The sequence below is a fragment of the Nicotiana tabacum genome, chromosome 18, assembly GCF_000715075.1.
Source record: "Nicotiana tabacum cultivar K326 chromosome 18, ASM71507v2, whole genome shotgun sequence".
NCBI classification, from domain to species: Eukaryota; Viridiplantae; Streptophyta; class Magnoliopsida; order Solanales; family Solanaceae; genus Nicotiana; species Nicotiana tabacum.
Genome location: NC_134097.1, coordinates 88,582,512 through 88,595,369, shown reverse-complemented (window position 1 = coordinate 88,595,369; position 12,858 = coordinate 88,582,512). Strand labels below are relative to the sequence as shown.

Here is a 12,858-nt window from a genome sequence, read left to right as displayed (position 1 = left end):
GACCTGAAATTCAGCTCTAGAGCTGAAGTTTTTGTTTTGTAACTGGCGAACTTCAGCTCTAGAGCGCTGAAGTTTTTGTTTTTGTAATTGGCGAACTTCAGCTCTAGAACTGAAGTTTTTGTTTTGTAACTGGCGAACTTCAGCTCTAGAGCTGAAGTTTTTATTTTGGAATTGTCGAACTTCAGCTCTAGAGCTGAAGTTTTTGTTTTGTATCTATCCGGTGCTTATGCTTTTAGTTGTTAAATTATTGAGAAGCAAATTTTTAAATGTTTGTTAGACAGGAAACAAACTTTGTGCCTCGTCAACCTTTGAATTCTATTAAAACTCTGCATTCAAGAGTGAGCATGTGCATTACTCTAAACCATCTCCTCGTTGTTCAACTCACTGAAGAAAGGAAAAACAAGAATTACATAAATTGTTCTATTAAAAGATTTGTAGTACAGCCGCATTATGTTATGCTATCAACTTCTAGATCAAATTGTTTCTTTTATATCGATTTGACGACAAGGAGAAGACAGAAGAGAATTGGACGATGAGAACGAAGAAAGAAAGAAAGAAAGAAAGAAAGAAGAAGAAAAAGAAGTAGGAGAAAAGCGAGGAGAAAGAGGACTGAAGTTATTTAAAAAGTAGGTACAAATTAAAAGTTTTAAAAAAAATGGGTATAGGTTAAATGGGGGCGACCAAATAGGACGTCCGTACAATTTTTACGTCATTTCTCTCTAAAGAACTTTGCATTTTGTTCAATGGACGAACATATTAGTTGAAAATATTTGTTGGACTTTGCCTAATAATAATAATAATAATAATAATAATAATAATAATTCAAGTCAAGCACAACATGGTCAACACGGGTATTTGTGTTTCCATATTTCTAAAGTAGACAAGGTCAATTTCCACGTTCCTCACAAAGATGCCTATATTCTATAATTAGCACCAAAAGCAAGATTCCAAGGACTGTTTCCATACTTACGCCGTTGAATTGCATTCCAAGAAAGTCACCTATTGGACAAGTATAAATACCCAAATGCCTTTCTCCCTTTCCCCCCAAGCAATTACCAAAGAACTAAGTCATAATTTTCCCCTCTTAATTCTTTCTAGTTTTTCTTGTTCATTTTTCCCAAAATGGTTCTCTCGAAAACCTCCTCTGAGTCGGACGTTTCTGTACATTCCACTTTTGCCTCTCGCTATGTTCGAACTTCCCTTCCAAGGTAACGTCTTACTAATTACACAATATGTGTGGTTGCATACTTAGAATTTTGCACAAGCAAATATCAGTCTATTTATTATTTATCTTGATCTAGAACTATATTGGGTTTAAAACTTTATTTCGTATCTCAAATCATATTCATTATTTACTATTTTCAAACGGTGTAAGGCTATTTTGTATATATGCATATTGGTTTTTAGAAGAAAAAAAAAATATGTCTATGCACATATATAAGAAATATTTTACAAACATGTCGGGCGATCGACATGACTATCTCTGTTACTAAACATGTGCAAATTACTCTGTTGCTCGATCGCTTAGTAAAGCTGTCTGGTTGTTACTTCACGTGCATTAATTCAGAATGTTTTATATTTTCTTAGCTCCAAAAATTGTAAATTAAAATTTTCATGTTTAATCTCTTTTAGTACTAAGTAATATATTTGTGTATTTAGGTTTGAGATGTCGGAGAATTCGATACCAAAAGAGGCAGCATTCCAAATAATTAACGACGAGTTGATGCTTGATGGGAATCCAAGGCTGAACTTGGCTTCATTTGTGACAACATGGATGGAGCCAGAGTGTGATAAGCTTATGATGGACTCCATTAACAAGAACTATGTTGACATGGATGAATACCCTGTTACCACTGAGCTTCAGGCAATTTCTCTTCTCTTCTCCTCTCAATACAATATGATTTGTGTGTGTGTTTTTCTCTTCCTAAACATGCAGGATTTTCACTAAGGGGGTAAAAATAAACCCATGAAATAGCCAAAGAGTATTAATATGTAGTATATATACATATTTAAACAAATCACCTAGCTACGCAGTATAATTTTTTGACGAAGGGCCATCAAATGCCATTAATTTTTTGAGTACATGTAGCTCCGTCAATAATTGTGCCTAGGAATTCAATAATTTATGTATATATAGATTAAGATAAAGAAATTCATCTATATATATAATACAGTTTTTCAGCGTAAGTGGTTCAATTGAATCCTCCTAAATAAACAATAGATGGAAGAAAGAGTCCCGTGATTTTCTTTCCTTTTGTTTGATTTTGAGAGAAAACAAGAGAAAGTTGAATAAAGAACATGATTCTTCTCTCTTTCAACTATGATCAGCGTCTAAAAGCGACGGGTTTCCTTGCTAGTCTTTGTTTTCTGTGTTTTCTTCTTCTTTTCCTTTCCCTGGTATCCAAATCATGTAGTTATTGATAAGAAAAAGGTTTAAAAGTGGGGTCAAAGTGTCAATAACAGAACTTACGATGGCATTTTATAAGTTTGACCCAAAACGCGGAAAAACTGACGGCCTTTGGTTTTGGAATAATCTTTTCGCCATCCATATTTGGTAGTACTTCGTAATATCTAAAGCCTCTTGCAGAAATGTAGGGTAAGACTGCGTACGATAGACCTTTGTGATCCGGCCATTCCCCGGACGTCGCACATAATGGAAGCTTAGTGCATCGAACTGTCTTTTTTTTTCTCGTAATATCTAAAGCAAGGGCCTCCCTTGTTTATTCTATTTATTCACGTTCCTGATTTAATCACCTCACTTTTGCAATTTAGAATTCAGAATATTAATGCAGTATTACTGCCTTTTACTATCCAAATGATATTCTAGGGGAAAAATAAAGAAATGCTCCTTCAATTTTCATTAACAAATTAATACTCCTGATAAGATAGGATAGCTTCTCTGAACATGATGGAAGAATGAAAAAGGAAGCAATTTCAGATCATTTATCTTTGTATATATTATATGACATAAGTAAAATGGGGGGAAAAAAGAAAAGAAAACACTGCTGACCAATAATCAATGAATTAGTTTATTAGGACACTAATTACTTTAGTTTATTTGTTTTATTATTATTATCAAAAGCTCGACATTTGAATAAATAAATAAATTGCAGAATCGGTGCGTGAACATGATAGCACGTTTATTCAACGCGCCATTGGAAGAGAAGGAGACAGCAATTGGAGTGGGAACAGTTGGTTCATCGGAGGCTATAATGCTAGCAGGGCTTGCATTCAAGAGAATTTGGCAAAACAAACGCAAAGCTGAGGGAAAACCTTATGATAAGCCCAACATTGTCACCGGTGCCAATGTTCAGGTATCCTATTCCTCCTTTTTATATATGGCAAAATTTTTATTTGAACTTATTCTTTTATCTTTAATAACAAGATTTTATAAAATAATTAGTCTCAAATATTTATTATTTTGAAAAATCAAGATAGAATCAATTAGTTGTAGTATTTTTCACCTTTACCCTTACTCTAATAAATGCGTATTTAATCGAAATTTAAGAATAATTAAGTCAAAATTACACTTTTAATTAATGTTTATTTAAAAGGTGTGGAAAAGACAAACATGACAAGTAAAAGGAATCTTAGGGCGTATAGCATATTTAGACTATAAGTTTCAAAAGTTTTACTGTCACACAAATATTATAACATATTGAAGATCATAAATTTTAAATTTTTTATTTATTGTCTAAATTCTATGCCCAGTCAAATTATGCTATATTAATTGAAACAAAGGAAGTATATGTTCTTATTTTTTTTTAAAAAAAAAAAATTAAAAAATATATAACTCGAGGAAAATGCACTTGACCAGCACCTAGAATGCACACAAACATTTCAAGAACATGTTATATTTTAGTGTGCCTATTTTTTAGGTGTGCTGGGAGAAATTTGCTAACTATTTTGAAGTGGAACTGAAAGAAGTGAAGCTAAGGGAAGGGTACTATGTAATGGACCCAGTCAAGGCTGTAGAGATGGTTGATGAGAACACTATTTGTGTTGCTGCAATCTTGGGTTCAACTCTTAATGGAGAATTTGAAGATGTCAAGCTCTTGAATGATCTTCTCATTGAAAAGAACAAGCAAACTGGGTAAAGTAGATCTACCCTCTAATAATTGTTACTCTCTCATATTTTTCTTTTTAATCTATTAATAAAATACTCCCTCCGTTTTAATTTATGTGAAACCATTTGACTGGACACGAAGTTTAAAAAAATATAGAAGACTTTTGAATTTATGGTGTAAAATGAGACATATATATATATATATATATATATATATATATATATATATATATATATATATATATATATATATATATATACTTTGTGTAAAAAATAAATCATTGCATAAAGGAAAATTGTTTTCAAATAAGGAAAGAGATCACTCTTTTTGGCACGGATTAATAAATAAATAAATTCACATAAATTGAAATAGAGGGAGTAATATTTTTATTTTTAATAAGGTGATTTATCGTCGTACCAATATATATCATTTGTTTGAACATAAATTTTAGAAATCTTTCTTTCTTTTTTAAATTCTATCTGCGGTCAAACAATACCACATAAAGTAGGACGGAGGCAGTACAAGTTTTATTAACAAAGATTGTTAACACAAAGTATTAACTATTCTAGTATGTACTTACATATACAACAACAACAACGAATTCAGTGTATTTTCATAAATGGGGTCTTGAAAGGATAGTGTGTTCGCATACCTTATTTCTACTTCATAAAAATAAGGAGGCCCTCGGCTCAAGGCACAATGGAGATAATGCAACAAGTAGCAAACAATAGTAACAACAATACATTAAGGTAACGTGCACGAATGACACAACATGTAATAATAAAGAATCATGAAAAAGATAACACAACAATAGTCCTAGTACTACTAGTAAGCCTAGGATGAATACACTACTAACTGTCAACCTTCAACCCTAATTCTCGACCTCCACTAGAAAACAAAAAAAAACAAAAAAAAAGGGCTGTCTACACTATATATGGAAAAGGTAAAAATTATTTTTACAACAAGAAAGAATAAACAATTTTTTTTTATGATTTTTTCTTTTCTTTTTGGCAGATGGAACACACCGATTCATGTGGATGCAGCAAGTGGTGGATTCATTGCACCATTCCTCTACCCAGAGTTGGAGTGGGACTTTAGGCTTCCCTTAGTGAAGAGCATAAATGTGAGTGGGCACAAGTATGGGCTTGTCTATGCTGGTATTGGTTGGGTTATTTGGAGGACCAAACAAGATTTGCCTGAAGAACTCATTTTCCACATCAACTATCTTGGAGCTGATCAGCCCACCTTTACTCTCAATTTCTCCAAAGGTAAATTACTACTTTCTTCGTCTTATTTTGTATGAATTTTGAAGAATATTTATGGCACTTTTTTATTTGATTATGCCTTTCTCGAACATATTTTTTAATAAAACTTGAAATCTATAATAATGTAGCCTCTGAGTATGTTACAAACTTTATTTCAAACGATGTCATCGATGTCCCTATTCATATCGAAGTTAGACCGTTATATCCTCATACTTCAAACTTTGTCATTCTTTTTTTAAATAAAAAGATTACGGTACGATGTTATTAGAGTTATTATTATTTGTTCAATGATATATTTGTACATGTAAATGTAGGTTCAAGTCAAGTCATTGCTCAATATTATCAGCTAATCCGTTTGGGCTATGAGGTAACCCCCAAAAATGACTCATGTGACATTATATTGAAAAAGAAAAAGAAAATTAAGCTTGTGACTCATGAATATGAAATGGATAACCGGATTAAATCAACTTTTATGAATTACAGGGATACCGAAATGTAATGGAGAACTGTCGCGAAAACGCCATTGTGCTAAGGGAAGGACTTGAAAAAACAGGACGTTTCAACATAGTCTCGAAAGATGAAGGTGTCCCTTTGGTGGCCTTTTCCCTCAAGGACAATAGCCGTCACAATGAGTTCGAGGTGTCCGAGACACTCCGTAGGTTTGGGTGGATTGTCCCAGCCTACACGATGCCCGCTGACGCCCAACACGTCACGGTGCTTCGTGTGGTGATCCGGGAGGACTTCTCGCGAACCCTAGCAGAGCGTCTCGTCCTCGACATCGTCAAGGTCCTCCACGAGCTGGACACACTTCCAGCTAGGCTGAGCGCCAAATTAGAGGAGGTGAAGCTGGTCAAGAATGGAAAGAAATCTGAACTTGAAGTTCAAAGGGAAGTTACCAATTATTGGAAGAAGTTTGTTTTAGCTAGGAAAGCACTTGTTTGCTAGAGAAGGATTGTTGAAGGAATAAGTAACAAAACTATGAGTTTCCTTTTTTTTTTTTTTTTGGTTATCTTTCCTCCTAAATTTTGTTGAAAAACAAAAGAATTTTCATCAGAATGATGACAGTATCAAATTTTTAATGTAATGGGAACTTCTTCTTTGAAGTTCGTTTTTGTTCTATTCAATTTATTTTATGTTTATTATTATTACACCACTTTTTATTATGTTTATGGGACTTTTGATCCTTTAGTTCTTTGTGTTAGAAATAATCAAAATTTGAAGAAACAAAATTTAAGCAGGATTGAGGGGGTGAGAACGACTTTTCTTGAAGAAGATATTGCCCGTATTCAAATTGGAAAAATGCAAACAATCTTCTTCAGAATATAACAAGTCAATAATACCTTTGTAGATTTTTCTATTTCACTTTTTAGGTAAAAAAAAACTCTTATTTATAGAGAAAAAAACCCAGACCTTTTGGAAGAGTCGTTAACCAAACTGAAATTTGAAATTTTAAAATTCAAATAAAATACAGTTTTTGTTTAAAAACAAAAAAATATTTATTTATTTTAATGTCATGTGCGGCACGTGCCCAAGCTCCAAATGCAAGTCCAAGTCTTTATATATTTTTGTGAAAAATAATTATTATTGATTACCCAAACAAAATACAATGTGCTTTCCTCTCTGTTACAATATGCCCTATCTCCTCATCCTAAATATATATGTAAGTACGGATGTTAATGGTTCGGTTCGGCCGATTATTTCATAAAATTTGTACCATATTAATTTTTTGATTATTTTATTATATATAACCAAAATTAGACTTTTCAAAACCGAACCAATCATGTCGGTTTCTCTTCGGTATCGGTACGGTTCAGTTAACTTTTGGTATTTTTTCAAATGTCATATAAAAGACATTGGATAGAAGTAGAATGCAATAACATACGTATTTTTATAGGAATTTGTAAAACTCTCTAGACATTTTTACTGTTTAAAGGGTGATGACTTAAAAAAACATGAAAGATGACCAGAGTATAGATCCATCAACTATTTTACAGCAGCGTAAAAGAAACTAAGCAAAGACAAAGAAAATATAAATTACACGGAAAAAAAAAGATATTAACCAAACATATTCTATACATTGCAATTTGCAACTCATAATCGCTAGAATACCTTGTATCTTGCTAGTGAATATGTTGGAAATAATTTAGTTTTAATATGGGTAGCATACTAGATTTGAAAATTAAGATTTTGAGTTTAATTAATCCTTGGCTTGTAACCATTTTTACAAATTCAAGGCCCAAGAAAAAAATTAATATTTTATTATTTTAAACTTAATATATAAATATATTTTTTACATGTAAATTTATTCGGTGCGATTCGTGATTTTTTGGATTTATTTTTACAAAATAAAAAACATACTCTAATTATCGGTACAATTATAAATTTATATAAACACCTACGATTTTATTAAAAGAAACCTCAAAAATCGGTTCGGTACAATATGGTTCGATCGGTTAGTTGGTTTTTAAATATTCATTGACACGTAAGAATAACGTATGATATATATTTATACTGTGTATGTCTCCTACTTGTATAAATATTCCATCCACTTGCTCTCTCTTCCATTACCTCTTCTGCCTAGTACCTCTTGTATGCTGACTTTACTTTCCAATTTGATCTGTTTACACGCCACGCTTGGTCTTGGGACTCTGTAGTTCCATAATGCCTCGTTTATTGATTTCCAGACATCGTATACTAATGCTGCCAGTACTATTGCTTGCGCAAATCCCCTACATATCTTCCTTTAACTAGCTTTGTCATTCTGCACCATATTCTTTATATTTTCTTTATTGTATCCCCATTTTCAACCATTGGGTTCCACTGATTCACTTTTATCTTCACACATTAAACATGTGCTATCTTGGTATATTCCTATTTTAGCTAGCCTTTCTCTAATCTGCCAGTATTGCTTGCGCAAATCCCCTACATATCTCCCTTTAACTAGCCTTGTTATTCTGCGCCATGATTTCTATATTTTCTCCCCATTTTCAACCATTTTCTTCCACTGATTTAGTTTGATGTCCACACGCTAAACATGCCTGTTTTGGCATATTCCAATTTTAGCTAGCCTTTCTCTAATCAGTAATTTGATCTCCACACAGTAAACATGTGCTCTGTCTTGGCATATTCCCATTTTAGCTAACCTTTCTCTAGTCAGCAGTAGAAGAAAACATAAGAACACAGTAGAGGCAAATAAACACAAATGATAAAGGAGAGAAAGTCAGAGAAACACTTAAACATTTTCAGAAAACCCTAGATCGGAAATGAAACAGTTTTGAAAGTAATTTTTGAAAGAAAAGTAAGGAAAATCGTTAGAAAACTCAAGGAGAGCACAGATACACAACAGATCTAAGGAAATCGGAGAAAACCTCGAATGGTTAGGGTTTCAAAAGAACCCTAGACGTGAGATAGGCTTTGAAAGGTCACTAATCTGAGTCGGAGAGGTCGGAATCAGGCTCAAACCACCATGGTACGCCGGAGTAAAGCCGGAGATGGCCGTGGAACCTTGAATCGACAGAGGTCTGGGTGCAAACTTCAAGGTCAAGCCTCGAATCTTCAGGTATCAGGCGCGTGGGAGCAAGAGAAGGTGAGTATAAGACTCCCATAGCCTGAGAAGCCATGGATTCCTGTGGGTTTCAAGGTGGAGGTGGTGGTAAGAGGTGGTTAGGGTTTGGGAATGTAAAGAATTGTTTGACCTCCTGATTGAACCTCAACACAGGACCCTGAATTGACCTGAGTGCCCCACCCTCATCCTGTCATTTTACATTTTTGTCCTTCCAATTTGAACCTCTGTATTTCGCCCAAGTTCACAAAACCACTCGACCACTAGAACTTCCATTAACACCTTATTTTCCATTTCACATCATGCTATTTCTGGTATGTTTTTGCCGTACTTTGCTTTGTGCAATTTGAAAGTTAGTAATAAGCTTTGAAATTCTTCCTTGCTTACTTAACAAGGCTAACATTGGAAAAGACTTAGAGAAGTAAACCCAAAAGAAAATAAAATGCAGTGACTTCGAGAGTCAGGAATAAAGAAGAAAATTCGAAACATGATGATTGTTTGAGGAAGAAAAAGGAAAAGAGACTTATCTGAGCGAAGCAGGTAGTACCAATGATCATGACATGCATTTTGGACTAATCAGCCCAGACCGTTCACCTAATCATATTTCATTTTGTGCCCCATCTTCATACTTTGAAACCGGGATTTTCTATAATCCAATCTCTCTGTAAAGTTACGAGCCTCATTGGCTTGCAGTGCCCTGCCGGGTTTTCACCAACAAACCTCTCTCATTTGTCCATCTCTAAACTCACTATCGCCTTACAGTGCCCGCGAGGGTTTTCACCAATAATACTTTCTCATTTTAGTTTTCTCTAAGCTTTTCATCGCCTTACAGTGCCCGTGAGGGTTTTCACCAATAAGACTCTCTCATTTATTCATTTTTCCTTGTGTAGACCATAGTGTTGCCCATGATATGAATCATACCTCTATCTCGCTTGACTTGACACTCCTCAAAGATTTATCAGAAGGTCTTTCTTTGGACCGTAATGTGGGCTTTTGGATGGGGTTAGAAAGAAAGAGTATCATAAAGGCTCAAAAACAACTTGAAATGAAAGGGTTCAGAATTACAACTTTTGGAATCAGATCTTTACAAAATCACAACTTTTGCCCCACTTTCTTTGCCGGGGAATTTTTTATTTTTATTTTAATGGGACCGAACCGTGAGGCTGCGTATGTATCCTTAAAAGGAATCAGATTGAACGTAGTTCAAGACATAGGAATTGCTTTGTTTTTGTTCTTTTCCCTTCTTTCTTTTTCTTTTTTTTTCTTTTTTTTTCTTTTCTTTATTTTGCTTTACTCTTTTTCCATTTTTTCTCCCTTGTTTTCTTCTCTTTTCCTCTTTTCTCTTTCTTTTTTTTTTTTATATTTTCTGTATATATATTTCTAAATTTTGCTTCTGATTCCAAAGGAGGGGTATGAAAGAAAATAAATAAGGCTCAAAAGGGGTAACAAATGATAAAGTGTTTAGATAGCAGAATAAATTGCCTTCGTCATTTCAATCTTCAAAACATGTCAATTACAAACGACACAATTAGACAAACCAAAGAAATCATACATAATATCTTTTGATTGCGTCCGAATTGATAGCCATATCTATACATTTGTCTTCTATATCCGTTAAATATAAAAGCACCATTGGACAACACTCTTATTACAATGAACGATCCCTGCCAATTTGGGGCGAACTTGCCTTTAGCTTTAGCCTGATGTGGAAGGATGCATTTCAATACTTGTTGACCCATTTCAAATTTCCGGGAACGCACCTTCTTGTTGTAGGCCCTTGCCATTCTCTTCTGATACAATTGACCGTGACACATTGCCGCCAATATTTTCTCGTCAATCAAACTTAACTGCTCCAATCGGGTTTTGACCCATTCATCATCATCAATTTCAGCTTCAGCAACAATTCTAAGGGATGGAATTTCGATCTCCGCGGGTATAACTGCTTCAGTACCATATACCAACAAATACGGAGTTGCACCTACTGAGGTGCGAATAGTGGTGCAATAACCCAGCAAAGCAAAAGGCAGCTTTTCATGCCATTGCCTAGAACCTTGCACCATCTTCCGGAGTATCTTCTTTATGTTCTTGTTAGCCGCCTCAACCGCTCCTTTTGCCTTGGGGCGATACGGAGTGGAATTTCGATGCGTGATCTTGAACTGTTGGCATACTTCTTTCATCAAATGGCTGTTAAGATTAGCACCACTGTCCATGATGATTACCTTGGGGATTCCGAACCGACAAATGATGTTTGAATGAACAAAATCGACCACCACCTTTTTGGTTACAGATTTGAAAGTCATAGCTTCAACCCACTTAGTGAAATAATCAATGGCCACCAAAATAAACCTGTGCCCATTTGACGTCGCTGGCTCGATTGGTCCAATGACATCCATGCCCCAAGAAATAAAAGGCCAAGGTGCGGACATTGTATGCAACTCAGACGGTGGAGAATGAATCAAATCACCGTGTACCTAGCATTGATGACACTTGGGCACAAAGCTGATGCAATCGCATTCCATGGTGAGACAATAATACCCTGCTCGAAGAATTTTCTTTGCCAGAACATACCCACTCATATGCGGATCGCAAACTCCGGAATGCACTTCGGTCATGATAGTCGTGGCTTGTTTAGCATCTATGAACCTCAACAGCCCAAGATCTGGAGTTCTCTTGTACAAAATTCCCTCGTTTAAGAAAAATCCACTAGCCAAATGTCGAATTGTCCTCTTTTGATCACCCGTGGCTAGTACCGGATGCACCCCCATCTTGATGTATTCCCTGATATCATGGAACCACAGTTCACCATCGAGTTCTTCCTCAACCACATTATAGTAAGCATGCCGATCACGAACTTGAATATGCAGGGAGTCAACATAAGCCTTATCCGGATAGTGTAACATTGACGCCAAGGTAGGCATGGCATCGGCAACCTCATTATGGATCCTAGGAATATGCCTGAACTCCACTGATCTGAACCGTTGACAAAGATCATAAAAACATTATCAATATGGTATGAGCTTTAAATCCCGAGTCTCCCATTCTCCCTGAATCTGGTTCACCAAAAGATCCGAATCTCTCAAGACCAAGACTTCTTGGACTCCCATATCTATAGCTAACCTCAAACCCAGAATGCATGCCTCGTACTCAGCCATGTTGTTGGTACAATAAAAATGAAGCTGGGCCATAACAAGGTAGTGATGCCCTGTTTCAGAAATGAGCACGCCCCTATTCCAACGCCTTTCATGTTAGCAGCTCCATCAAAGAAAAGTTTCCAACCTAGCTTCTCATCCTGCTCAACCTTGTCAATATGCATTACCTCTTCATCAGGAAAATAAGTTCTTAATGGTTCATATTCTTCATCCACTGGGTTCTCGGCCAAATAATCGGCCAATGCTTGGGCTTTCATCGCGGTTCGAGTTACATAGATGATGTCAATTCTGTGAGAATAATCTGCCACTTTGCAAGTCTTCCTGTGGGCATAGGCTTCTGAAAAATATACTTTAGAGGATCTAGACGAGAAATGAGGTAAGTAGTATAGGACGACAGATAATGCTTCCACTTTTGTGCCACCCAAGTCAGGGCGCAACATGTCCTTTTAAGGGGAGTATACTTAACCTCATAGGACGTGAACTTCTTGCTGAGATAACAGATGGCTTGCTCCTTCCTGCCAGTGATGTCATGCTGACCCAACATACAACTGAATGAATTATCCAGGACCGTCATGTAGAGAATTAAAGGTCTCCCGAGTTCTGGTGGGACCAACACAAGTGGGTTCGATAAGTACCCCTTGATCTTATCAAATGCCTCTTGGAACTCATCAGTCCATCTGACCGCAACATCCTTTTTCAACAACTTAAAGATGGGCTCACAAGTTGTCGTGAGTTGAGCAATAAACCTGCTGATGTAGTTTAAATGCCTGAGCAAACTCATCACTTCAGTCTTATTCCTTGGCGGTGGTAATTCT

At 35.5% G+C, this 12,858-nt stretch overlaps 1 protein-coding gene across 1 annotated transcript; it reads left to right on the top strand.

Annotated features, from left to right (window-relative positions):
• Positions 1-1,037: 1,037 nt before the first annotated feature.
• Positions 1,038-6,480, top strand: LOC107794144 (glutamate decarboxylase 4). The gene is made up of 7 exons (XM_016616609.2): positions 1,038-1,208; positions 1,660-1,864; positions 3,114-3,314; positions 3,879-4,093; positions 5,082-5,335; positions 5,647-5,699; positions 5,816-6,480. The coding sequence occupies exons 1-7, from the start codon at positions 1,123-1,125 to the stop codon at positions 6,275-6,277; spliced, it is 1,476 nt and encodes a 491-aa protein (XP_016472095.2). The 5' UTR covers positions 1,038-1,122; the 3' UTR covers positions 6,278-6,480.
• The last annotated feature ends 6,378 nt before the right edge of the window (positions 6,481-12,858 follow it).

Coding starts and splice junctions, on each gene's coding strand:
- LOC107794144 (XM_016616609.2), top strand. CDS start 1,123: ATGGTTCTCTCGAAAACCTCCTCTGAGTCGGACGTTTCTGTACATTCC. Junction 3,315..3,878: donor TCACCGGTGCCAATGTTCAG/GTATCCTATTCC, acceptor CCTATTTTTTAG/GTGTGCTGGGAGAAATTTGC. Junction 5,700..5,815: donor TAATCCGTTTGGGCTATGAG/GTAACCCCCAAA, acceptor TATGAATTACAG/GGATACCGAAATGTAATGGA.